Source organism: Scyliorhinus torazame, chromosome 16 (genome assembly GCF_047496885.1).
Source record: "Scyliorhinus torazame isolate Kashiwa2021f chromosome 16, sScyTor2.1, whole genome shotgun sequence".
In the NCBI taxonomy this organism is placed as follows: Eukaryota; Metazoa; Chordata; class Chondrichthyes; order Carcharhiniformes; family Scyliorhinidae; genus Scyliorhinus; species Scyliorhinus torazame.
In genome coordinates, this window is record NC_092722.1 from 197,347,287 (window position 1) to 197,373,209 (window position 25,923).

Sequence of the window (25,923 nt, forward strand, 5' to 3'; positions counted from 1 at the left end):
AGAGTGACTGATACAGATTGACTGATACAGGAGAGTGACTGCTACAGGAGAGTGATTGGTACAGGAGAGTGACTGATACAGGAGAGTGACTGATACAGAGTGACAGATACAGGAGAGTGATTGATACAGGAGAGTGACTGATACAGAGTGACTGATACAGGAGAGTGATTGCTACAGGAGAGTGATTGATACAGGAGAGTGATTGATACAGGAGAGTGACTGATACAGGAGAGTGATTGATACAGGAGAGTGACTGATACAGGAGAGTGATTGATACAGGAGAGTGATTGATACAAGAGAGTGACTGATACAGGAGAGTGACTGATACAGGAGAGTGACTGATACAGAGTGACAGATACAGGAGAGTGATTGATACCGAGTGACTGATACAGGAGAGTGACTGATACAGGAGAGTGACTGATACAGGAGAGTGATTGATACAGGAGAGTGACTGATACAGGAGAGTGATTGATACAGGAGAGTGACTGATACAGGAGAGTGATTGATACAGGAGAGTGACTGATACAGGAGAGTGATTGATACAGGAGAGTGACTGATACAGGAGAGTGACTGATACAGGAGAGTGACTGATACAGGAGAGTGATTGATACAGGAGAGTGACTGATACAGGAGAGTGACTGATACAGGAGAGTGACTGATACAGGAGAGTGATTTATACAGGAGAGTGATTGATACAGGAGAGTGACTGATACAGGAGAGTGATTGATACAGGAGAGTGACTGATACAGGAGAGTGATTGATACAGGAGAGTGACTGATACAGGAGAGTGATTGATACAGGAGAGTGATTGATACAAGAGAGTGACTGATACAGGAGAGTGACTGATACAGGAGAGTGATTGATACAGGAGAGTGACTGATACAGGAGAGTGATTGATGCAAGAGAGTGACTGATACAGGAGAGTGACTGATACAGGAGAGTGACTGATACAGAGTGACAGATACAGGAGAGTGATTGATACAGGTGAATGGCTGATACAGGCGTGACTGGTACAGGTGAATGATTGACACAGCAGAGTGACTGATACAGGAGAGTGACTGATACAGGAGAGTGATTGATACAGGAGAGTGACTGTTGCAGTAGAGTGACTGATACAGGAGAGTGATTGATACAGGAGCGTGACTGATACAGAGTGACTGATACAGGAGAGTGACTGATACAGGAGAGTGACTGATAGAGAGTGACTGATACAGGAGAGTGATTGATACAGGAGAGTGATTAATACAGGAGATTGATTGATAGCGGAGAGTGACTGATACAGGAGAGTGATTGATAGCGGAGAGTGACTGATACAGGAGAGGAGAGTGATTGATAGAGGAGAGTGACTGATACAGGAGAGTGACTGATACAGACTGATTCATACAGAGTGACCTATATTATGTGTGTGTTGGCAAGCTAAGTTGTGTGGGAGGAGTAACAGTTTTTGGTTACAGTAAGACATCTTACAACACCAGGTTAAACTACAACAGGTTTGTTTCAAATCACTAGCTTTCGGAGCACTTCTCCTTCCTCAGGTGAATGGAGAGATATGTTCCAGAAACATTTATATGGTCAAAGTCAAAGATGCCAGAGAATACTTTGAATGGCAGTATTTGCAGGTAATTACGTCTTTACAGATTCAGAGAGAGGGCTAATCCCAGGTTAAAGAGGTGTGAATTGTCTCAAGCCAGGACTGTTGGTAGGATTTCGCAAGCCCAGGCCAGATGGTGGAGGGTGAACGTTTTTGGTTAGTGGAGGGAAGGAGTGGCTGACGTGTGGTTGACTGACACCTGCTCATGTTGGATGGAGTTCATTCTTTTCTGGAAGTCAAGCAGAGACACAAGCGGGACACACACCCTCTTACAGCAAGGTCTGGTGGCCTGCATTCTTTGGCATTGTGGCTTTGTGCTGGGCGTGTCGATTATCCCAGGTTGTGAGAGGGTAAGAATTAAATTGCTGTTTGCTGATGGGGCTGATATTTAGCGAGGGTTTTGCCTTGAACCACTTCATCAGGAGGTGATTGAGTTGTTCCTTGTTTCTGATGCCGTGCAGATGGTGACTCTCGTCCCCCGTCAGATCAGCCATTCCTGAACAATGTGTCTTCAAGTCAGCCAGATTGCTGTGGAAGAATTGGCTGACAGAGTGGCGGGCGAAAGCTCGCGCATGCTCACAGCACGTCTCTTCAAAGGTACTCTGCTCAATATCAATGTAGTTGCTCCAGTACCTGCTCTGCAGGAAGATCACATGTTTGGAACACGGCTTGAAGCAGCGAGCGAGGAATGCAGCCAAGATCAGCAGGAGGAGGATTGTCCATCCCAGGGCCTGAGGACGACAGTTCAAGAACAGCCGTTGGTAGACCAAACGAAAGGCTAATCTCACTGGAAACTGGAACCCTCCCGACCCCAACATTGCCCTACTGGCTGTTTGTTGAATGATCCCAGTATCCCGCACCTATTTTGGGAATTTAGCCCAACTTTGTGTTATGAGATTAATCCTGCCCCCTGGTTCCTGCCACAATGTTACCATAGAATTTACAGTGCAGGGAGGCCATTCGGCCCATCGAGTCTGCACCAGCCCTTGGAAAGGGCATCCTACTTAAGCCCACACCTCCACTCTATCCCTGTAAACCAGTAAACCCCACCTAACATTTTTGGACACTAAGGGGCAATTTAGCATGGCCAATCCACCTCACCCGCACGTCTTTGGACTGTGGGAGGAAACCTGAGCACCCGGAGGAAACCCACGCACACACGGGGAGAACGTGCAGACTCCGCACAGACAGTGACCCAGCGGGGAATCGAACCTGGGACCCTGGCGCTGTGAAGCAACAGTGCTAACCACTGTGCTACCGCGCTGCCCCTTACCCTTTGAACCTTGACTCTGTCCTCTGCATTAATCGTTGCCCAGGGATTATGCAATCATCATGTTTCATATTAAACAACGATATAGATATCGTCATAGAAACAGGATTAACACCATCCAGCCCCTTAAGCCTGTTCCATCAGTAAATTAGACAATGACTAATTTCTACCTTAATCCATTTACCACCCTTGGTTCCGAGGTCCTTAATCCCGTTTACGTCCAAAATCTATCGATCTCAGTTGTGAAATTTCCAACTGACCTCCAATCTCAACAGCCTTTGGGTCAAGAAAATCCCAAATTTTCACGCCCTCCCGTGTGGAGAAGGACTTCCCGACGGCGCCCCTCAAAGGCATGGCTCTCAGTGCGGGGCTCGGCCCCAGAACACGGCCCAATCACATTTTCATTCAAATCATCGAGACACAAAACAGATCAGATCAGAAAGGTCAAAGGTTTAAACAATCATTCGCTTTGGAGCAGAGAAAGTGACAGAGGGAGAGCAAGGGAGAGGAGAGCGAGGGAGGGAGAGCGAGGGAGGGAGAGCGAGGGAGGGAGAGCGAGGGAGGGAGAGCAAGGGAGAGGAGAGCGAGGGAGGGAGAGCGAGGGAGGGAGAGCAAGGGAGGGAGAGAGCGAGGGAGGGAGAGCGAGGGAGGGAGAGCGAGGGAGGGAGAGCGAGGGAGGGAGAGCGAGGGAGGGAGAGCGAGGGAGGGAGAGCGAGGGAGGGAGAGCAAGGGAGAGGAGAGCGAGGGAGGGAGAGCGAGGGAGGGAGAGCAAGGGAGGGAGAGAGCGAGGGAGGGAGAGCGAGGGAGGGAGAGCAAGGGAGAGGAGAGCGAGGGAGGGAGAGCGAGGGAGGGAGAGCGAGGGAGGGAGAGCGAGGGAGAGGAGAGCGAGGGAGGGGAGAGCAAGGGAGAGGAGAGCGAGGGAGGGAGAGCGAGGGAGGGAGAGCGAGGGAGAGGAGAGCGAGGGAGGGGAGAGCAAGGGAGAGGAGAGCGAGGGAGGGAGAGCGAGGGAGGGAGAGCGAGGGAGGGAGAGCGAGGGAGAGGAGAGCGAGGGAGGGAGAGCGAGGGAGGGGAGAGCGAGGGAGGGAGGGAGAGCAAGGGAGAGGAGAGCGAGGGAGGGAGAGCGAGGGAGGGGAGAGCGAGGGAGAGGAGAGCGAGGGGGGGAGAGCGAGGGAGGGGAGAGCGAGGGAGAGGAGAGCGAGGGAGGGGGGAGTGAGGGAGAGGAGAGCGAGGGAGAGCGAGGGAGGGGAGAGCGAGGGAGAGGAGAGCGAGGGAGAGGAGAGCGAGGGAGGGAGAGTGAGGGAGAGGAGAGCGAGGGATGGAGAGCGAGGGAGGGAGGGAGAGCAAGGGAGAGGAGAGCGAGGGAGGGAGAGCGAGGGAGGGAGAGCGAGGGGGGAGAGCGAGGGAGGGGAGAGCGAGGGAGAGGAGAGCGAGGGAGGGAGAGCGAGGGGGGGAGAGCGAGGGAGGGGAGAGCGAGGGAGAGGAGAGCGAGGGAGAGGAGAGCGAGGGAGAGGAGAGCGAGGGAGGGGGGAGCGAGGGAGGGAGAGTGAGGGAGAGGAGAGCGAGGGAGAGCGAGGGAGGGGAGAGCGAGGGAGAGGAGAGCGAGGGAGAGGAGAGCGAGGGAGGGGGAGCGAGGGAGGGAGAGTGAGGGAGAGGAGAGCGAGGGAGAGCGAGGGAGGGGAGAGCGAGGGAGAGGAGAGCAAGGGAGAGGAGAGCGAGGGAGAGGAGAGCGAGGGAGGGGGGAGCGAGAGAGAGGAGAGCGAGGGAGGGGGAGCGAGGGAGGGAGAGTGAGGGAGAGGAGAGCGAGGGAGAGCGAGGGAGGGGAGAGCGAGGGAGGGGAGAGCGAGGGAGGGAGGGAGAGCGAGGGAGGGGAGAGCGAGGGAGGGGAGAGCGAGGGAGGGAGAGCGAGGGAGGGGGGAGCGAGGGAGGGAGAGCGAGGGAGGGAGAGTGAGGGAGAGGAGAGCGAGGGAGGGAGAGCGAGGGAGGGGAGAGCGAGGGAGGGGAGAGCGAGGGAGGGAGGGAGAGCGAGGGAGGGGAGAGCGAGGGAGGGAGAGCGAGGGAGGGGAGAGCGAGGGAGGGAGAGCGAGGGAGGGGAGAGCGAGGGAGGGGAGAGCGAGGGAGGGAGGGAGAGCGAGGGAGGGGAGAGCGAGGGAGGGGAGAGCGAGGGAGAGGAGAGCGAGGGAGAGGAGAGCGAGGGAGAGCGAGGGAGGGAGAGCGAGGGAGGGGGGAGCGAGGGAGGGAGAGTGAGGGAGAGGCGAGGGAGGGAGGGAGAGCGAGGGAGGGGAGAGCGAGGGAGGGGAGAGCGAGGGAGAGGAGAGCGAGGGAGAGGAGAGCGAGGGAGGGAGAGCGAGGGAGGGGAGAGCGAGGGAGGGGAGAGCAAGGGAGGGAGGGAGAGCGAGGGAGGGGAGAGCGAGGGAGGGGAGAGCGAGGGAGGGGAGAGCGAGGGAGGGGAGAGCGAGGGAGGGAGAGCGAGGGAGGGAGAGCGAGGGAGGGAGAGCGAGGGGGGAGAGCGAGGGAGAGGAGAGCGAGGGAGGGAGAGCGAGGGAGGGAGAGCGAGGGGGGAGAGCAAGGGAGAGGAGAGCGAGGGAGGGAGAGCGAGGGGGGAGAGCAAGGGAGAGGAGAGCGAGGGAGGGAGAGCGAGGGAGAGCGAGGGAGAGGAGAGTGAGGGAGAGCGAGGGAGGGAGAGCGAGGGAGGGAGAGTGAGGGAGGGGAGAGCGAGGGAGGGGAGAGCGAGGGAGGGAGAGCGAGGGAGAGGAGAGTGAGGGAGGGAGAGCGAGGGAGGGAGAGCGAGGGAGAGGAGAGTGAGGGAGAATGAGGGAGGGAGAGCGAGGGAGGGAGACCGAGGGAGGGGAGAGCGAGGGAGGGAGAGCGAGGGATGGGAGAGCGAGGGAGGGAGAGCGAGAAGGGAGAGCGAGGGAGGGAGGGAGAGCGAGGGAGGGAGAGCGAGGGAGGGGAGAGCGAGGGAGGGAGAGCGAGGGAGAGCGAGGGAGGGGAGAGCAAGGGAGGGGAGAGTGAGGGAGGGGAGAGTGAGGGAGGGAGAGCGAGGGAGGGAGAGCGAGGGAGGGGAGAGTGAGGGAGGGGAGAGCGAGAGAGGGAGAGCGAGGGAGGGGAGAGTGAGGGAGGGGAGAGCGAGGGAGGGAGAGCGAGGGAGGGAGAGCGAGGGAGGGAGAGCGAGGGAGGGGAGAGCGAGGGAGGGGAGAGCGAGGGAGGGAGAGCGAGGGGGGAGAGCGAGGGAGGGAGAGCGAGGGAGAGGAGAGCGAGGGAGGGAGAGCGAGGGAGGGAGAGCGAGCGAGGGAGAGCGAGGGAGAGGAGAGCGAGGGAGGGGAGAGCGAGGGAGGGGAGAGCGAAGGAGGGAGAGCGAGGGAGAGGAGAGCAAGGGAGGGAGAGCGAGGGAGGGGAGAGCGAGGGAGGGAGAGCGAGGGAGAGGAGAGTGAGGGAGAATGAGGGAGGGAGAGCGAGGGAGAGGAGAGCGAAGGAGGGAGAGCGAGGGAGGGGAGAGCGAGGGAGGGAGAGCGAGGGAAGGAGAGCGAGGGAGGGGAGAGCAAGGGAGAGGAGAGTGAGGGAGGGGAGAGTGAGGGAGAGCGAGGGAGGGGAGAGTGAGGGAGGGAGAGCGAGGGAGGGGAGAGCGAAGGAGGGAGACCGAGGGAGGGGAGAGCGAGGGAGGGAGAGCGAGGGAGAGGAGAGCAAAGGAGGGAGACCGAGGGAGGGGAGAGCGAGGGAGGGAGAGCGAGGGAGAGGAGAGTGAGGGAGAGCGAGGGAGGGGAGAGTGAGTGAGGGAGAGCGAGGGAGGGAGAGCGAGGTAGAGGAGAGCGAAGGAGGGAGACCGAGGGAGAATGAGGGAGGGGAGAGCGAGGGAGGGAGAACAAGGGAGGAAAGAGTGAAGGAGGGGAGAGTGAGGGAGGGAGAACGAGGGAGAACAAGGGAGGTGAGAGCTAAGGAGGGGGGAATGAGGGAGGGGAGAGCGAAGGAGAACGAGGGAGGAGAGAGCGAGGGAGGAACGAGTGAGGGAGGAGAGAGGGGAGAATGAGGGAGGGGAGGGTAAGGGAGGAGAGAGTGAGGGTGGAGAGAGTGAGGGAGGAGAGAGTGAGGGAGGAGAGAGCGCGGGAGGAGAGAGTGAGGGAGGAGAGAGGGGAGAGTGAGGGAGGGGAGAGTGAGGGAGGAGAGAGTGAGGGTGGAGAGAGTGAGGGAGGAGAGAGTGAGGGAGGAGAGAGGGGAGAATGAGGGAGGGGAGGGTAAGGGAGGAGAGAGTGAGGGTGGAGAGAGTGAGGGAGGAGAGAGTGAGGGAGGAGAGAGTGAGGGAGGAGAGAGTGAGGGAGGGGAGAGTGAGGGAGGAGAGAGTGAGGGAGGAAAGAACGAGAGAGGGGGAACGAGGGGGGGAGCGCGAGGGAGGGGAGAGCGAGGGAGGAATGAGTGAGGGAGGAGAGAGGGGAGAGTGAGGGAGGGGAGAGTGAGGGAGGAGAGAGTGAGGGAGAGAGTGAGGGCGAGAGCGAGGGGGAAGAGAGCGAGGGAGGAGAGAGTGAGGGAGGGAGAATGAGTGAGAAGATAAGAATGGAGGAGAAAGCGAGGAAAGGAAGAAAATGTGAGAGAGGAGCGAGTGAACGAGAGGATGGGGGTGTAGAGAGAGCAAGGGAGCAGAGTGAGGAGAGAGTGAGGGAGGGGAGAGCGAGGGGAGAGTGAGGGAGGAGAGTCAAGGAGAGGGTGACCATTCTGTACAGGGAGTGAATCCTGAGATCAGCCAAACATTGGCCATTTTCAGAGAAAACTTTTTGTGATTTTGAACATCTCAATCTGAACCTTCGCTGCTCCGAGAACAATCGCAGCTTCTGCAATAACTGACGTCCCTCATCCCTGCTCCCGTTCCAATAAATCTCCTCCCCACCCTCTCCAAGGCCTCCAGATCCTCCCCCAAATGAATGGTGATGACTTTGCAGCTGGATTACCTGGGAGATGGAGCGGAGGTACCGATACACTGCATTCCTGGGGAAGGTGAGGTGGTGTTGAAGATGCTCAGACGGGAGGTCTTTGCAGGGCACCTTGGACAGGAGGCTCAGGAGCTCTTCTCCAGGGCACTCACTCATGTTGGCAAAGCGACTGGGATCCACTGAGGTGCTGAAGGCACAGACAACGCACTTTCCATCCAGCAGACAAACAACCAGCCAAACGGCAGGGCTCAGGGCAGCCCTCTGGACAACAGCCAGGAACATGTAGCTGAGTAAGGAAGCATCCTTGCTCCTGTATCCCTCGGGACGCTGCCATTCCTCCAGCATCAGCAGCGAGTGTTTATTGACAATAACGCCGCAGAGAAAGAGGATAATGGGTGGCAGGAACATCACACCGATTCCATAGATGGTGTTGTAAATGGGCAAACAGGGACAGATAAACTGGAAGGAATTGTAGATCCGGATACTTGCCAAGGCCAGGATTCCACAAATCCCATTCATCATTGACTCCGAGTTGGACTGGAAGTAGCGGAAGATATTGGCAAAACGATCCATGTCGGGAGCAGAGACAGGAGAGAAGCAAAACTTGTGCAGATCCACCGGGAGCAGAGTCTGTGTCTGGTAAACTCCCGCCTCCAGGGCTCGGAGTTACTGAATCCTCAGGTGTAAATCTGTTATCCAATTGGGAGCAGGGCTGTCACTCAACACTGGGCGAGTGTGGCTGACGCACTGCAAGACCACACCTGTCCAGCAGGTGGGGCTACTGAATGGTGAATCCAGCTGGAATTCAGGGTTTAAAATCTGAGCAATCACACACCATATTGGGCGGGATTCTCCACTCCCGCGCCGAAGTGCCCACGCCAAGTGAACTCCGTCGAGGATCACGACGGCGCGAAACGGCCCCTATCCTGACCGATTCAGGGCCCGATAATGGGCTCGGAGCGGGGCCACGTCATTTACACGCGCCAGGCCTTGTCGCCGCGTAAAGGCGGCGCCGCATACATGACGCGGCCGGCACCGCATAACTGGCGTCACCCGCGCATGCGTGGTTGCCGTCCTCTTCGAGTCCATCCCGCAAGAAGATGTCGGACGGATCTTGCGGGGCTGCGGAAGAAAGGAGGACCTCCTTCAGAGAAGACGGTGGGCACCGATCGCGGGCCAGACCCCATTTGAGGGCCCCCCTCCCCCCGGTGCGGGATCCTCCCTCCCCCACACCGCAGGCCGCCCCCCCCCCCAGCGTTCCCGCGCTGTTCCCGCCGGCAGCGACCAGGGGCGTCATTCTCCGCCGGCGGGAGTCTCCGTTTTGCCGGCGCCCGGGGGTTTCCCGACGGCGTGGGGCTGCCCCACAATGGGAAACCCCATTGACCGGCCGGTGTTACGGAGACTCCCGCCGGCCGGTCGGGGCAGAAATGTGGCGGGGCGGGTAGGAGAATTTCGCCCCCGGTGTGGACGGTGCCGGGGGGGAACCCGCCGTTTTGGGCTGGCCGCTCGGCCCATCCGGGCCTGAGAATAGCGGGGGTGCCGGAGAATCACCATTTTGGGTGTCTCCGGCGATTCTCCGGCCTGCGGATCCCGACCGGGCCGTTCCCGCCGCTTGGGAGAATCGCGGGAGGGCGTCGGACTAGCGTCGCGGGAAGATTCGGCGACCCAGGCGATTCTCCCAACCGGCGCGGGAGCAGAGAATCCCGCCCATTGTCACAGAGCGGATCGCCAGCTCAGTGTATGTGCATGGAATGACAGCTCAGTGTATCTGCATGGAACGCCAGCTCAGTGTATGTGCATGGAATGCCAGCTCAGTGTATCTGCATGGAACGCCAGCTCAGTGTATCTGCATGGAATGCCAGCTCAGTGTATGTGCATGGAATGCCAGCTCAGTGTATGTGCATGGAATGCCAGCTCAGTGTATCTGCATGGAATGCCAGCTCAGTGTATGTGCATGGAATGCCAGCTCAGTGTATCTGCATGGAACGCCAGCTCAGTGTATCTGCATGGAATGCCAGCTCAGTGTATGTGCATGGAATGCCAGCTCAGTGTATGTGCATGGAATGCCAGCTCAGTGTATCTGCATGGATTGCCAGCTCAGTGTATCTGCATGGAATGCCAGCTCAGTGTATGTGCATGGAATGCCAGCTCAGTGTATCTGCATGGAACGCCAGCTCAGTGTATCTGCATGGAACGCCAGCTCAGTGTATGTGCATGGAATGACAGCTCAGTGTATCTGCATGGAACGCCAGCTCAGTGTATCTGCATGGAACGCCAGCTCAGTGTATGTGCATGGAATGCCAGCTCAGTGTATCTGCATGGAACGCCAGCTCAGTGTATCTGCATGGAATGCCAGCTCAGTGTATGTGCATGGAATGCCAGCTCAGTGTATGTGCATGGAATGACAGCTCAGTGTATCTGCATGGATTGCCAGCTCAGTGTATCTGCATGGAATGCCAGCTCAGTGTATGTGCATGGAATGCCAGCTCAGTGTATCTGCATGGAACGCCAGCTCAGTGTATCTGCATGGAATGCCAGCTCAGTGTATGTGCATGGAATGCCAGCTCAGTGTATGTGCATGGAATGCCAGCTCAGTGTATCTGCATGGAACGCCAGCTCAGTGTATCTGCATGGAATGCCAGCTCAGTGTATCTGCATGGAATGCCAGCTCAGTGTATGTGCATGGAATGCCAGCTCAGTGTATCTGCATGGAACGCCAGCTCAGTGTATCTGCATGGAATGCCAGCTCAGTGTATCTGCATGGAATGCCAGCTCAGTGTATGTGCATGGAATGCCAGCTCAGTGTATCTGCATGGAACGCCAGCTCAGTGTATCCGCATGGAATGCCAGCTCAGTGTATCCGCATGGAACGCCAGCTCAGTGTATCTGCATGGAATGCCAGCTCAGTGTATGTGCATGGAATGCCAGCTCAGTGTATCCGCATGGAACGCCAGCTCAGTGTATGTGCATGGAATGACAGCTCAGTGTATCCGCATGGAATGCCAGCTCAGTGTATCTGCATGGAATGCCAGTTCAGTGTATGTGCATGGAATGCCAGCTCAGTGTATCTGCATGGAATGCCAGCTCAGTGTATGTGCATGGAATGACAGCTCAGTGTATCTGCATGGAACGCCAGCTCAGTGTATCCGCATGGAACGCCAGCTCAGTGTATGTGCATGGAACGCCAGCTCAGTGTATCCGCATGGAATGCCAGCTCAGTGTATCCGCATGGAACGCCAGCTCAGTGTATCTGCATGGAATGCCAGCTCAGTGTTTCTGCATGGAACGCCAGCTCAGTGTATGTGCATGGAATGCCAGCTCAGTGTATCTGCATGGAACGCCAGCTCAGTGTATCTGCATGGAATGCCAGCTCAGTGTATGTGCATGGAATGACAGCTCAGTGTATCTGCATGGAACGCCAGCTCAGTGTATCCACATGGAATGCCAGCTCAGTGTATGTGCATGGAACGCCAGCTCAGTGTATCCGCATGGAATGCCAGCTCAGTGTATCTGCATGGAACGCCAGCTCAGTGTATCTGCATGGAACGCCAGCTCAGTGTATCCGCATGGAATGCCAGCTCAGTGTATCTGCATGGAACGCCAGCTCAGTGTATCCGCATGGAATGCCAGCTCAGAGTATCCGCATGGAATGCCAGCTCAGTGTATCCACATGGAATGCCAGCTCAGTGTATCCGCATGGAATGCCAGCTCAGTGTATCCGCATGGAATGCCAGCTCAGTGTATCCGCATGGAATGCCAGCTCAGTGTATCTGCATGGAACGCCAGCTCAGTGTATCAGCATGGAACGCCAGCTCAGTGTATCCGCATGGAATGCCAGCTCAGTGTATCCGCATGGAATGCCAGCTCAGTGTATCCGCATGGAATGCCAGCTCAGTGTATCTGCATGGAACGCCAGCTCAGTGTATCCGCATGGAGCGCCAGCTCAGTGTATCTGCATGGAACGCCAGCTCAGTGTATCTGCATGGAACGCCAGCTCAGTGTATCCGCATGGAACGCCAGCTCAGTGTATGTGCATGGAACGCCAGCTCAGTGTATCCGCATGGAATGCCAGCTCAGTGTATCCGCATGGAACGCCAGCTCAGTGTATCCGCATGGAACGCCAGCTCAGTGTTTCTGCATGGAACGCCAGCTCAGTGTATGTGCATGGAACGCCAGCTCAGTGTATCCGCATGGAATGCCAGCTCAGTGTATCCGCATGGAACGCCAGCTCAGTGTATGTGCATGGAACGCCAGCTCAGTGTATCCGCATGGAATGCCAGCTCAGTGTATCCGCATGGAACGCCAGCTCAGTGTTTCTGCATGGAACGCCAGCTCAGTGTATCTGCATGGAACGCCAGCTCAGCGTTTCTGCATGGAACGCCAGCTCAGCGTTTCTGCATGGAACGCCAGCTCAGTGTATCTGCATGGAACGCCAGCTCAGTGTATCCGCATGGAACGCCAGCTCAGTGTATGTGCATGGAACGCCAGCTCAGTGTTTCTGCATGGAACGCCAGCTCAGTGTATCCGCATGGAATGCCAGCTCAGTGTATGTGCATGGAACGCCAGCTCAGTGTATCCGCATGGAACGCCAGCTCAGTGTATCCGCATGGAACGCCAGCTCAGTGTTTCTGCATGGAATGCCAACTCAGTGTACCTGCATGGAATGCCAGCTCAGTGTATCCGCATGGAATGCCAGGTCAGTGTATGTGCATGGAATGCCAGCTCAGTGTATCCGCATGGAATGCCAGCTCAATGTATCCGCATGGAACGCCAGCTCAGTGCATCCGCATGGAACGCCAGCTCAGTGTATCTGCATAGAACGCCAGCTCAGTGCATCCGCATGGAACGCCAGCTCAGTGTATCTGCATAGAACGCCAGCTCAGTGCATCCGCATGGAACGCCAGCTCAGTGTATCTGCATAGAACGCCAGCTCAGTGCATCCGCATGGAACGCCAGCTCAGTGTTTCTGCATGGAACGCCAGCTCAGTGTATCTGCATGGAACGCCAGCTCAGTGTTTCTGCATAGAACGCCAGCTCAGTGCATCCGCATGGAACGCCAGCTCAGTGTATCCGCATGGAACGCCAGCTCAGTGTATCTGCATGGAACGCCAGCTCAGTGCATCCGCATGGAATGCCAGCTCAGCGTATCTGCATGGAATGCCAGCTCAGTGTATGTGCATGGAATGCCAGCTCAGTGCATCCGCATGGAATGCCAGCTCAGCGTATCTGCATGGAATGCCAGCTCAGTGTATCTGCATGGAATGCCAGCTCAGTGTATGTGCATGGAATGCCATCTCAGTGTATCTGCATAGAACACCAGCTCAGTGTTTCTGCATGGAACGCCAGCTCAGTGTATGTGCATGGAACGCCAGCTCAGTGCATCTGCCTGGAACGCCAGCTCAGTGTATCTACATGGAATGCCAGCTCAGTGTATCTGCATGGAACGCCAGCTCAGTGTTTCTGCATGAAACGCCAGCTCAGTGTGTGTGCATGGAACGCCAGCTCAGTGTATGTGCATGGAATGACGGCTCAGTGTATGTGCATGGAACGCCAGCTCAGTGTATGTGCATGGATTGCCAGCTCAGTGTATGTGTATGGAACGCCAGCTCAGTGTATGTGCATGGATTGCCAGCTCAGTGTATGTGCATGGAATGCCAGCTCAGTGTATCTGCATGGAACGCCAGCTCAGTGTATGTGCATGGAATGCCGGCTCAGTGTATCTGCATGGAATGCCAGCTCAGTGTATGTGCATGGATTGCCAGCTCAGTGTATGTGCATGGAATGCCAGCTTAGTGTATGTGCATGGAACGCCAGCTCAGTGTATGTGCATGGGGCGCCAGCTCAGTGTATGTGCATGGAATGCCAGCTCAGTGTATGTGCATGGAACGCCAGCTCAGTGTATCCGCATGGAACGCCAGCTCAGTGTATGTGCATGGAACGCCAGCTCAGTGTATCTGCATGGAACGCCAGCTCAGTGTATCTGCATGGAACGCCAGCTCAGTGTATCCGCATGGAACGCCAGCTCAGTGTATGTGCATGGAACGCCAGCTCAGTGTATCCGCATGGAATGCCAGCTCAGTGTATCCGCATGGAACGCCAGCTCAGTGTATCCGCATGGAACGCCAGCTCAGTGTTTCTGCATGGAACGCCAGCTCAGTGTATGTGCATGGAACGCCAGCTCAGTGTATCCGCATGGAATGCCAGCTCAGTGTATCCGCATGGAACGCCAGCTCAGTGTATGTGCATGGAACGCCAGCTCAGTGTATCCGCATGGAATGCCAGCTCAGTGTATCCGCATGGAACGCCAGCTCAGTGTTTCTGCATGGAACGCCAGCTCAGTGTATCTGCATGGAACGCCAGCTCAGCGTTTCTGCATGGAACGCCAGCTCAGCGTTTCTGCATGGAACGCCAGCTCAGTGTATCTGCATGGAACGCCAGCTCAGTGTATCCGCATGGAACGCCAGCTCAGTGTATGTGCATGGAACGCCAGCTCAGTGTTTCTGCATGGAACGCCAGCTCAGTGTATCCGCATGGAATGCCAGCTCAGTGTATGTGCATGGAACGCCAGCTCAGTGTATCCGCATGGAACGCCAGCTCAGTGTATCCGCATGGAACGCCAGCTCAGTGTTTCTGCATGGAATGCCAACTCAGTGTACCTGCATGGAATGCCAGCTCAGTGTATCCGCATGGAATGCCAGCTCAGTGTATGTGCATGGAATGCCAGCTCAGTGTATCCGCATGGAATGCCAGCTCAATGTATCCGCATGGAACGCCAGCTCAGTGCATCCGCATGGAATGCCAGCTCAGTGTATCTGCATAGAACGCCAGCTCAGTGCATCCGCATGGAACGCCAGCTCAGTGTATCTGCATAGAACGCCAGCTCAGTGCATCCGCATGGAACGCCAGCTCAGTGTATCTGCATAGAACGCCAGCTCAGTGCATCCGCATGGAACGCCAGCTCAGTGTTTCTGCATGGAACGCCAGCTCAGTGTATCTGCATGGAACGCCAGCTCAGTGTTTCTGCATAGAACGCCAGCTCAGTGCATCCGCATGGAACGCCAGCTCAGTGTATCCGCATGGAACGCCAGCTCAGTGTATCTGCATGGAACGCCAGCTCAGTGCATCCGCATGGAATGCCAGCTCAGCGTATCTGCATGGAATGCCAGCTCAGTGTATGTGCATGGAATGCCAGCTCAGTGCATCCGCATGGAATGCCAGCTCAGCGTATCTGCATGGAATGCCAGCTCAGTGTATCTGCATGGAATGCCAGCTCAGTGTATGTGCATGGAATGCCAGCTCAGTGTATCTGCATAGAACACCAGCTCAGTGTTTCTGCATGGAACGCCAGCTCAGTGTATGTGCATGGAACGCCAGCTCAGTGCATCTGCCTGGAACGCCAGCTCAGTGTATCTACATGGAATGCCAGCTCAGTGTATCTGCATGGAACGCCAGCTCAGTGTTTCTGCATGGAACGCCAGCTCAGTGTGTGTGCATGGAACGCCAGCTCAGTGTATGTGCATGGAATGACGGCTCAGTGTATGTGCATGGAACGCCAGCTCAGTGTATGTGCATGGATTGCCAGCTCAGTGTATGTGTATGGAACGCCAGCTCAGTGTATGTGCATGGATTGCCAGCTCAGTGTATGTGCATGGAATGCCAGCTCAGTGTATCTGCATGGAACGCCAGCTCAGTGTATGTGCATGGAATGCCGGCTCAGTGTATCTGCATGGAACGCCAGCTCAGTGTATGTGCATGGATTGCCAGCTCAGTGTATGTGCATGGAATGCCAGCTTAGTGTATGTGCATGGAACGCCAGCTCAATGTATGTGCATGGGGCGCCAGCTCAGTGTATGTGCATGGAATGCCAGCTCAGTGTATGTGCATGGAACGCCAGCTCAGTGTATCCGCATGGAACGCCAGCTCAGTGTATGTGCATGGAACGCCAGCTCAGTGTATGCGCATGGAATGCCAGCTCAGTGTATCTGCATGGAACACCAGCTCAGTGTATCTGCATAGAATGCCAGCTCAGTGTATGTGCATGGAATGCCAGCTCAGTGTATGTGCATGGAACGCCAGCTCAGTGTATCTGCATGGAATGCGAGCTCAGTGTATGTGCGTGGAACGCCAGCTCAGTGTATCTGCATAGAACGCCAGCTCAGTGTATCTGCACGGAACGCGAGCTCAGTGTATCTGCATGGAATGCCAGCTCAGTGTACGTGCATGGAACGCCAGCTCAGTGTATCTGCATGGAATGCGAGCTCAGTGTATGTGCGTGGAACGCCAGCTCAGTGTATCCGCATGGAATGCCAGCTCAGTGTATCTGCATGGAACGCCAGCTCAGTGTATCTGCATAGAACGCCAGCTCAGTGTATCTGCATAGAACGCCAGCTCAGTGTATCTGCATGGAATGCCAACTCAGTGTTTCTGCATGGAACGCCAGCTCAGTGTATGTGCATGGAACGCCAGCTCAGTGTATGTGCATGGAACGCCAGCTCAGTGTATGTGCATAGAATGCCAGCTCAGTGTTTCTGCATGGAATGCCAGCTCAGTGTATGTGCATGGAACCCCAGCTCAGTGTATCTGCATGGAATGCCAGCTCAGTGTATCTGCATGGAATGCGAGCTCAGTGTATGTGCATGGAACGCCAGCTCAGTGTATCTGCATGGAATGCGAGCTCAGTGTATGTGCATGGAACCCCAGCTCAGTGTATCTGCATGGAATGCCAGCTCAGTGTATCTGCATGGAATGCGAGCTCAGTGTATGTGCATGGAACCCCAGCTCAGTGTATCTGCATGGAACGCCAGCTCAGTGTTTCTGCATGGAATGCCAGCTCAGTGTATGTGCATGGAACGCCAGCTCAGTGTATCTGCATGGAATGCGAGCTCAGTGTATGTGCATGGAACCCCAGCTCAGTGTATGTGCATGGAACCCCAGCTCAGTGTATGTGCATGGAACCCCAGCTCAGTGTATGTGCATGGAATGCCAGCTCAGTGTATGTGCATGGAATGCCAGCTCAGTGTATCTGCATGGAATGCCAGCTCAGTGTATCCGCATGGAACGCCAGCTCAGTGTATGCGCATGGAATGCCAGCTCAGTGTATCTGCATGGAACGCCAGCTCAATGTATCTGCATGGAATGCCAGCTCAGTGTATCTGCATGGAACCCCAGCTCAGTGTATCTGCATGGAATGCCAGCTCAGTGTATGTGCATGGAACCCCAGCTCAGTGTATCCGCATGGAACACCAGCTCAGTGTATCTGCATGGAACGCCAGCTCCCTGTTTCTGCATGGAACGCCAGCTCAGTGTATGTGCATAGAATGCCAGCTCAGTGTTTCTGCATGGAATGTGAGCTCAGTGTATCCGCATGGAATGCCAGCTCAGTGTATCTGCATGGAACACCAGCTCAGTGTATGTGCATGGAACGCCAGCTCCCTGTTTCTGCATGGAACGCCAGCTCAGTGTATGTGCATGGAACGCCAGCTCAGTGTATGTGCATGGAACGCCAGCTCCCTGTTTCTGCATGGAACACCAGCTCAGTGTATGTGCATGGAACGCCAGCTCCCTGTTTCTGCATGGAACGCCAGCTCAGTGTATGTGCATGGAACGCCAGCTCCCTGTTTCTGCATGGAACGCCAGCTCAGTGTATCTGCAGGGAACAGCTCCAGTCAACATGAACCTAGAGTTCTGGTAAAATATCCCAGGCTGCTTAATAGGACCAGCAATCCGGTAACAGAGATATCAGCACAGGTGACCAAAAGTTTGGTCAAGAAGGTCAGTTTGAAGGTTATTCCAGAGGTCAGCACCTCAGCAGCTGAAGGCTTGGTCGTGAATAGCAGAACAATTAAAATTGTGGATGGACATTGATGGAGGCGGGGACGGCCCGGGTCCGAATGGGTTCCCAGCCGAGTTCTCAAGGAAGTTTGTGTCGGAGCTGGGGCCCCTGTCAATCGAGATGTATAATGAGGATGGTGAGGGGTGAGCTCCCCACACCCGCTCCACCTGCGCGCCCCCCCCATCCCCGCTCCACCTGCGCGCCCACCACCCCCCCATCCCCGGTCCACCTGCGCCCCCCCCATCCCCGCTCCACCTGCGCGCCCCCCCCCGCTCCACCTGCGCCCCCCCCATCCCCGCTCCACCTGCGCCCCCCCCATCCCCGCTCCACCTGCGTGCCCCCCCCATCCCCGCTCCACCTGCGCGCTCCCCCCCCCTCCCCGCTCCACCTGCGCGCCCCCCCCATCCCCGCTCCACCTGCGCGCCCCCCCCCATCCCATCCCCGCTCCACCTGCGCCCCCCCCCCGTTAACTCAGGCTTCCATTTTGCTCATTTTAAAGAAAGACAAGGAGCAGGAGCATTGTGGGTCGACTTGCCTGATTTTGCGGTTGAATGGAGATGCGAAGTTGCTGATGAAGGTGTTGCCGACACGGATAGAGGATTGTGTGCCGGGGGTGATAGGTGAGGACCAGACGGGATTTGTGAAGGGACAGCAGCTGTCGGCGATGCCCGGCGGTTACTGAGTGTCATTATGATGCCCTCAGAGGGCCAAGAAGTGGAGGTGGGGGTGGCGATGGACACGGAACAAGTGTGGATTATCGAGTTTCTCTGGCAGATAACCTCCTGCTGTAAATTCCAGACCAGTTGGGAGCTTTGACAGGATCGTGGGGATTTCAGGGAATTCGCGGGATGAGCACAAATGGGGAAAAGTGAGATATTCCCACTTAATGCTCGGGAAGTGAAGGGGCGGAGTTGGACCCAGCTGTCTGGCTGGGTCGGAGAACCTCGGGTCCCACCGCCGACTTTCCCATTCTCCAGCGCCGATTCTCAGGTGCCCGCGGGATACCCGCTGCACCGGGCCCCGATGGGCGAGTGGCCGACACAGCGGGACCTGGAAGGTGAGTGTGCGGGGCCATCCTGGAGGAGGGGCGGGGATCCAACCCGGGGGGGGGCCCACACGGTGGCCTGGCCCGCGATCGGGGCCTAACGATCAGCGGGTGGGCTGGTTCCGTGGGGGCCTATGTTCCTCCGCGCCGGGCCCCTGTAGGGTTCCGCCATATTGCCTGGGGGCCGGCGCGGAGAAGGGAACCCCCGCGCATGCGCGGAAATACGTTCCGCGCCGGCTGGAGCTGCAGGGACCACTTCAATGTCAACCTAGCCCCCGAGGAACGGGGAGAATTCCTCACTTTCGGGGACCCTTGACGCTGGAGTGGTTGCCGCCGGTTTTTACGCCTGTGTGAGGACATGGCCCCATTATTAGACAATCCCGCCTTATAAGTTGAATTTGGTGCGGTTGGTGGAGGCAATGAATGTGAACGTTAAGAGTTGGGATCTGCTGTCATTGTCTGGTTGGGGCCAGACGGTAAAGATGACGGTGTTGCCGAGGTTTCTGTTTGTGTTTCAGAACATCCCGATCTTTGTGCGCAAGTACGTTTTTAGGACGTTGAATGTGATGATTTTGAGGTTCATGCGGGTGGGTAAGGCTCTGTGGGCTAGGAGGGTGTTCTTGGAGAGGGGCCGACGGGGGCGGTTAGCATTGCCGAACTTGCAAAACTATTATTGGGCAGCAAATATTGCGATGGTTTGGAAATGGGCGGTGGAGGAGCGGACGGTGTGGGGATGGATGGAGGCGGCCTCAGTTTGAGGGCATTATTGCCGGCACCCCTTCGTTCTCTCTGGTCGGGTACTCCACCAGCCCCGTGGTGGTATCAGCCTTGAGGGCCTGGAACCAGAGCCGGCAGCTTGTAGGAGGAAGGTATGTCCCTGTGGGCGCTGATCAGAGACAATCATAGGATTGCCCCGGGGAGGGGGTTGGATGCGAGGTCTGGGGGTGGAGGGAGGTGGGGATTGAATATTTGAGCGATTTGTTTTTTGGAGGGAAGTTTGCAGAGCTGGAGGAGCTGGAGGGACGTACCCGTTACCGAAGGGGAAAGGATTCAGGAATGTGCAGCTGAGGGGGTTTATGAGGAAGGAGGTGCCATTATTCCCGGCTGTGACATTCCCGGTGCCGACATTCCCGGCTCTGACATTCCCGGTGCTGACATGCCCGGTACCAACATTCCCGGCTCTGACACACCCGGCTCTGACATTCCCGGCTCTAAAATTCCTGGTACCGACATTCCCGGTGCCGACATTCCCGGTGCCGACATTCCCGGTGCTGACATTCCCGGCTCTGACATTCCCGGCTCTGACATTCCTGGTACCGACATTCCCGGTGCCGACATTCCCGGTGCCGACATTCCCGGTGCTGACATTCCCGGCTCTGACACACCCGGCTCTGACATTCCCGGTGCTGACATGCCCGGTACCAACATTCCCGGCTCTGACATTCCCGGTGCTGACATTCCCGGTACCGACATTCCCGGCTCTGACATTCCTGGTACCGACATTCCCGGTGCCGACATTCCCGGTGCTGACATTCCCGGTACCAACATTCCCGGCTCTGACACACCCGGCTCTGACATTCCCGGTGCTGACATGCCCGGCTCTGACATTCCCGGCTCTGACATTCCTGGTACCGACATTCCCGGTGCCGACATTCCTGGTACCGACATTCCCGGTGCCGACATTCCCGGTGCCGACATTCCCGGTGCTGACATTCCCGGCTCTGACATTCCCGGCTCTGACATTCCTGGTACCGACATTCCCGGTGCCGACATTCCCGGTGCCGACATTCCCGGTGCTGACATTCCCGGTGCTGACATTCCCGGCTCTGACATTCCCGGCTCTGACATTCCTGGTACCGACATTCCCGGTGCCGACATTCCCGGTGCCGACATTCCCGGTGCTGACATTCCCGGCTCTGACACACCCGGCTCTGACATTCCCGGTGCTGACATGCCCGGTACCAACATTCCCGGCTCTGACATTCCCGGTGCTGACATTCCCGGTACCGACATTCCCGGCTCTGACATTCCTGGTACCGACATTCCCGGTGCCGACATTCCCGGTGCTGACATTCCCGGTACCGACATTCCCGGCTCTGACACACCCGGCTCTGACATTCCCGGTGCCGACATTCCCGGTGCCGACATTCCCGGTGCTGACATTCCCGGTGCCGACATTCCTGGTACCGACATTCCCGGTGCCGACATTCCCGGTGCCGACATTCCCGGTGCTGACATTCCCGGCTCTGACACACCCGGCTCTGACATTCCTGGTACCGACATTCCCGGTGCCGACATTCCCGGTGCCGACATTCCCGGTGCTGACATTCCCGGTGCCGACATTCCTGGTACCGACATTCCCGGTACCAACATTCCCGGCTCTGACATTCCCGGTGCTGACATTCCCGGTACCGACATTCCCGGCTCTGACATTCCTGGTACCGACATTCCCGGTGCCGACATTCCCGGTGCTGACATTCCCGGTACCAACATTCCCGGCTCTGACACACCCGGCTCTGACATTCCCGGTGCTGACATTCCCGGTGCCGACATTCCTGGTACCGACATTCCCGGTGCCGACATTCCCGGTGCTGACATTCCCGGTGCCGACATTCCCGGTGCTGACATTCCCGGTGCTGCCATTCCCGGTAACGACATTCCCGGCTCTGACACACCCGGCTCTGACATTCCCGGTGCTGACATGCCCGGCTCTGACATTCCCGGCTCTGACATTCCTGGTACCGACATTCCCGGTGCCGACATTCCTGGTACCGACATTCCCGGTGCCGACATTCCCGGTGCCGACATTCCCGGTGCTGACATTCCCGGCTCTGACATTCCCGGCTCTGACATTCCCGGTGCGGACATTCCTGGTACCGACATTCCCGGTGCCGACATTCCTGGTACCGACATTCCCGGTGCCGACATTCCCGGTGCCGACATTCCCGGTGCTGACATTCCCGGTACCAACATTCCCGGCTCTGACACACCCGGCTCTGACATTCCCGGTGCTGACATGCCCGGTACCAACATTCCCGGCTCTGACATTCCCGGCTCTGACATTCCTGGTACCGACATTCCCGGTGCCGACATTCCCGGTGCTGACATTCCCGGTGCCGACATTCCCGGCTCTGACATTCCTGGTACCGACATTCCCGGTGCCGACATTCCCGGTGCTGACATTCCCGGTACCAACATTCCCGGCTCTGACACACCCGGCTCTGACATTCCCGGTGCTGACATTCCCGGTGCCGACATTCCCGGTGCCGACATTCCCGGTGCTGACATTCCCGGTGCTGACATTCCCGGTGCCGACATTCCCGGTGCTGACATTCCCGGTGCTGCCATTCCCGGTGCTGACATTCCCGGTGCTGACATTCCCGGTACCAACATTCCCGGTGCCGACATTCCCGGTGCTGACATTCCCGGTGCCGACATTCCCGGTGCTGACATTCCCGGTGCTGCCATTCCCGGTAACGACATTCCCGGCTCTGACACACCCGGCTCTGACATTCCCGGTGCTGACATGCCCGGCTCTGACATTCCCAGTGCTGACATTCCCGGCTCTGACATTCCCGGCTCTGACATTCCCAGTGCTGACATTCCCGGCTCTGACATTCCCAGCTCTGACATTCCCAGTGCTGACATTCCCGACTCTGACACACCCGGCTCTGACATTCCCGGCTCTGACATTCCCGGCTCTGACACACCCGGCTCTGACATTCCCGGCTCTGACATTCCCAGTGCTGACATTCCCGGCTCTGACATTCCCAGTGCTGACATTCCCGGCTCTGACATTCCCGGCTCTGACATTCCCAGTGCTGACATTCCCGGCTCTGACATTCCCGGCTCTGACATTCCCAGTGCTGACATTCCCGGCTCTGACACACCCGGCTCTGACACACCCGGCTCTGACATTCCCGGCTCTGACATTCCCGGCTCTGACATTCCCAGTGCTGACATTCCCGGCTCTGACATTCCCGGCACTGACATTCCCAGTGCTGACATTCCCGGCTCTGACATTCCCGGCTCTGACATTCCCGGCTCTGACATTCCCAGTGCTGACATTCCCGGCTCTGACATTCCCGGCTCTGACATTCCCGGCTCTGACATTCCCAGTGCTGACATTCCCGGCTCTGACATTCCCGGCTCTGACATTCCCAGTGCTGACATTCCCGGCTCTGACATTCCCGGCTCTGACATTCCCAGTGCTGACATTCCCGGCTCTGACATTCCCGGCTCTGACATTCCCGGCTCTGACACACCCGGCTCTGACATTCCCGGCTCTGACATTCCCAGTGCTGACATTCCCGGCTCTGACATTCCCAGTGCTGACATTCCCGGCTCTGACATTCCCGGCTCTGACATTCCCAGTGCTGACATTCCCGGCTCTGACATTCCCGGCTCTGACATTCCCAGTGCTGACATTCCCGGCTCTGACACACCCGGCTCTGACACACCCGGCTCTGACATTCCCGGCTCTGACATTCCCGGCTCTGACATTCCCAGTGCTGACATTCCCGGCTCTGACATTCCCGGCACTGACATTCCCAGTGCTGACATTCCCGGCTCTGACATTCCCGGCTCTGACATTCCCAGTGCTGACATTCCCGGCTCTGACATTCCCGGCTCTGACATTCCCGGCTCTGACATTCCCAGTGCTGACATTCCCGGCTCTGACATTCCCGGCTCTGACATTCCCAGTGCTGACATTCCCGGCTCTGACATTCCCGGCTCTGACATTCCCAGTGCTGACATTCCCGGCTCTGACATTCCCGGCTCTGACATTCCCGGCTCTGACACACCCGGCTCTGACATTCCCGGCTCTGACATTCCCAGTGCTGACATTCCCGGCTCTGACATTCCCAGTGCTGACATTCCCGGCTCTGACATTCCCGGCTCTGACATTCCCAGTGCTGACATTCCCGGCTCTGACATTCCCGGCTCTGACATCGGGGCAGGCGCCGGTTTGACCCAAGTCCGTGATGCTCCGCTCCCTCCAAACCAGCGTCATCGGGCCGCGCGCGGCGAGCAGTCGCAACCCCATTGGCGCACCATCAGGCCGCGCCCACCCGTGATGCTCCGTCCCCGATGGGCCGAGTTGCCGACGGCACGGGAACGGGTGGTCCCAGAGGTCAGGAACCCGGCGTGCCGGCTGCGGACCGTGTCCAGCACCGCCACCTCGTCCGGGATCCGTGCCGCTGGCCCGGGGGCTTCTGCTAGGGCTGGGGAGAGTGGTGGGAGGTGGCCAGGGGGGTGGGCTGTGGAGTCGGGGTGGGCGGGTTCGAGTTGAACACGGCCGACGCCGTGTTTCCCGACGCGACCGGTGCAGGTAGTCAGCCCTGCGCGCGTGCGGACCGGGACCTGGCGGTGCTCCGGCTGGTGCTAGCCCCTCACTGGTACTCGAATCGGTGAAGGGTTCACCCCAATTTTCCTGTGGTAAAACTCGCGCGGATTGTCCATTTCCGCCCAGTGTGAGGTTATCCATCTTGGTCGAAAAATAGAAAGGCAAATTATTATCTAAATCGAAAACAGATTCAAGGTGCATCTGGGCAGAGGGATCTGGGCAGCTTTGTTCATCAATCGCAGAAAGTCGGTAAGCAGCTACAGCGTGTAATTAAAAAGGCAAATGGAATGTTAGTGTTTATTACAAAGAGGATTGGATTATAAACGTAGAGAAGTGTTGTTGCAATTGTATAGGGTGTGGGTGAGACCACATCTGGAGTATTGGGTCCAGTTTGGGTCTCCTTATTTGAGGAAGGATGTGGTGGCATTGGAGGCAGTTCAGAGGAGATTCACCAGATTGATTCCGGGGATGAAAGGGTTGACGTGTGAGGAGAGATTAAACAGTTTGGGTTTATACTCTCTGGATCCTTACCTGGTCTGGCTGACATGTGAGAGTACTTTTAAGAAATGGATGTTTAAGCAATGTACCTTTAAGAAAACAGTGATGTCAGAGAGTGGGTGGAGCTGAGCTCAGTTCAGCCATTTTGTTTTTTGAGTTTTGAGAAAAAGAGCTTGGTGTGTGTGTGTTTGCAGTGAGCAGGATCTGCTGTGATCTCTGCCATGAAAGTCTATCTCTGGATCATTTGGGTGATTTAAACTCATAATAGTAAAGCCTTTAACCTGATGTGATTCTGGTAAAGGTGTTAAGTCTCATGGATGTTGAAAGGGATAACTGAAGGATTATTTAGTGTTGTAATATTTTCGGGGTTATCTTTGAAGTCAGGGGAGTTAAGGGATCCAATGTTTATTTAAAAGGTTAAGTTGAGTTCATGGAATAAACAGTGTTTTGTGTTAAAAACCACGTGTCCATAATTGTAATATCACCCCTGGGGAACAAGCTGTGTGCTAGGAAAAGCAACAAATCCATTAAAGGGGGAGGTTGGTTGAACTCCATGATACATTTTGGGGTTCTGAAAACACCTCACCCATAACACTGGCCTACAAGTGACTCCAGACCCACAGCAATGTGGTTGACTCTTAAATACCCTCTGAGATGGCCCAGCAAACCATTCAGTTAAAGGACAATTCGGGATGGGCAACAAATGCTGGCCTTGCCAGTGACGTCCTTAAACAAATAAAAAATAAATAAATTCAAGGGAATAAGAACATCAGACTCAGGAACAGGAGTAGCCCATTCAGCCCATCGAACGTTCTCCGCCATTCAATAAGATTATGATGATTTCCATTTTTCTGTCTGGCCCTCATAACCCCTTTATCTCGATCGAGTCTTATCAAAAATCTGTCGAACTGTGTCGTGAATAAATTCAATCAGCCAGCCCCCACTGCTTTCTGGGGTAATATGAGCCTTTTCTCTGCAACCTCTCCTCGTAATTTAACCCTTTTAACCCCGTGATCATTCTGCTGAATCTACACTGGGGCCCCCTCTGAGACCAACATCTCCTTCCTGACTGTGGTGCCACAAACGAGCACAGTTACTCCACAGTCCGGTGTGAACAGAGCTCTCTAAAGCTGTGGTTTCTGTCTGGAAGAACTCTAGGTCTCACATCAGGCCGTGAGCCCCATTGTTACAGATTTATCTCAGCTTTAGACATTAGACATTAGAACATTACAGCGCAGTACAGGCCCTTCAGCCCTCGATGTTGTGCCGACCTGTGAAACCACTCTAAAGCCCATCTACACTATTCCCTTATCGTCCATATGTCTATCCAATGATCATGTAAATGCCCTTAGTGTTGGCGAGTCCACTACTGTTGCAGGCAGGGCATTCCACGCCCTTACTACTCTCTGAGTAAAGAACCT

The 25,923-nt window shown here is 56.4% G+C and overlaps 1 protein-coding gene across 1 annotated transcript; it reads right to left on the bottom strand.

Moving 5' to 3' along the window:
* Positions 1-1,860: 1,860 nt before the first annotated feature.
* On the bottom strand, positions 1,861-8,353 carry calhm1b (calcium homeostasis modulator 1b). Its single transcript, XM_072477638.1, has 2 exons — positions 7,799-8,353; positions 1,861-2,322 (listed from the first exon to the last, which is right to left on the bottom strand). The coding sequence occupies exons 1-2, from the start codon at positions 8,351-8,353 to the stop codon at positions 1,861-1,863; spliced, it is 1,017 nt and encodes a 338-aa protein (XP_072333739.1).
* Between the last annotated feature and the right edge of the window lie 17,570 nt (positions 8,354-25,923).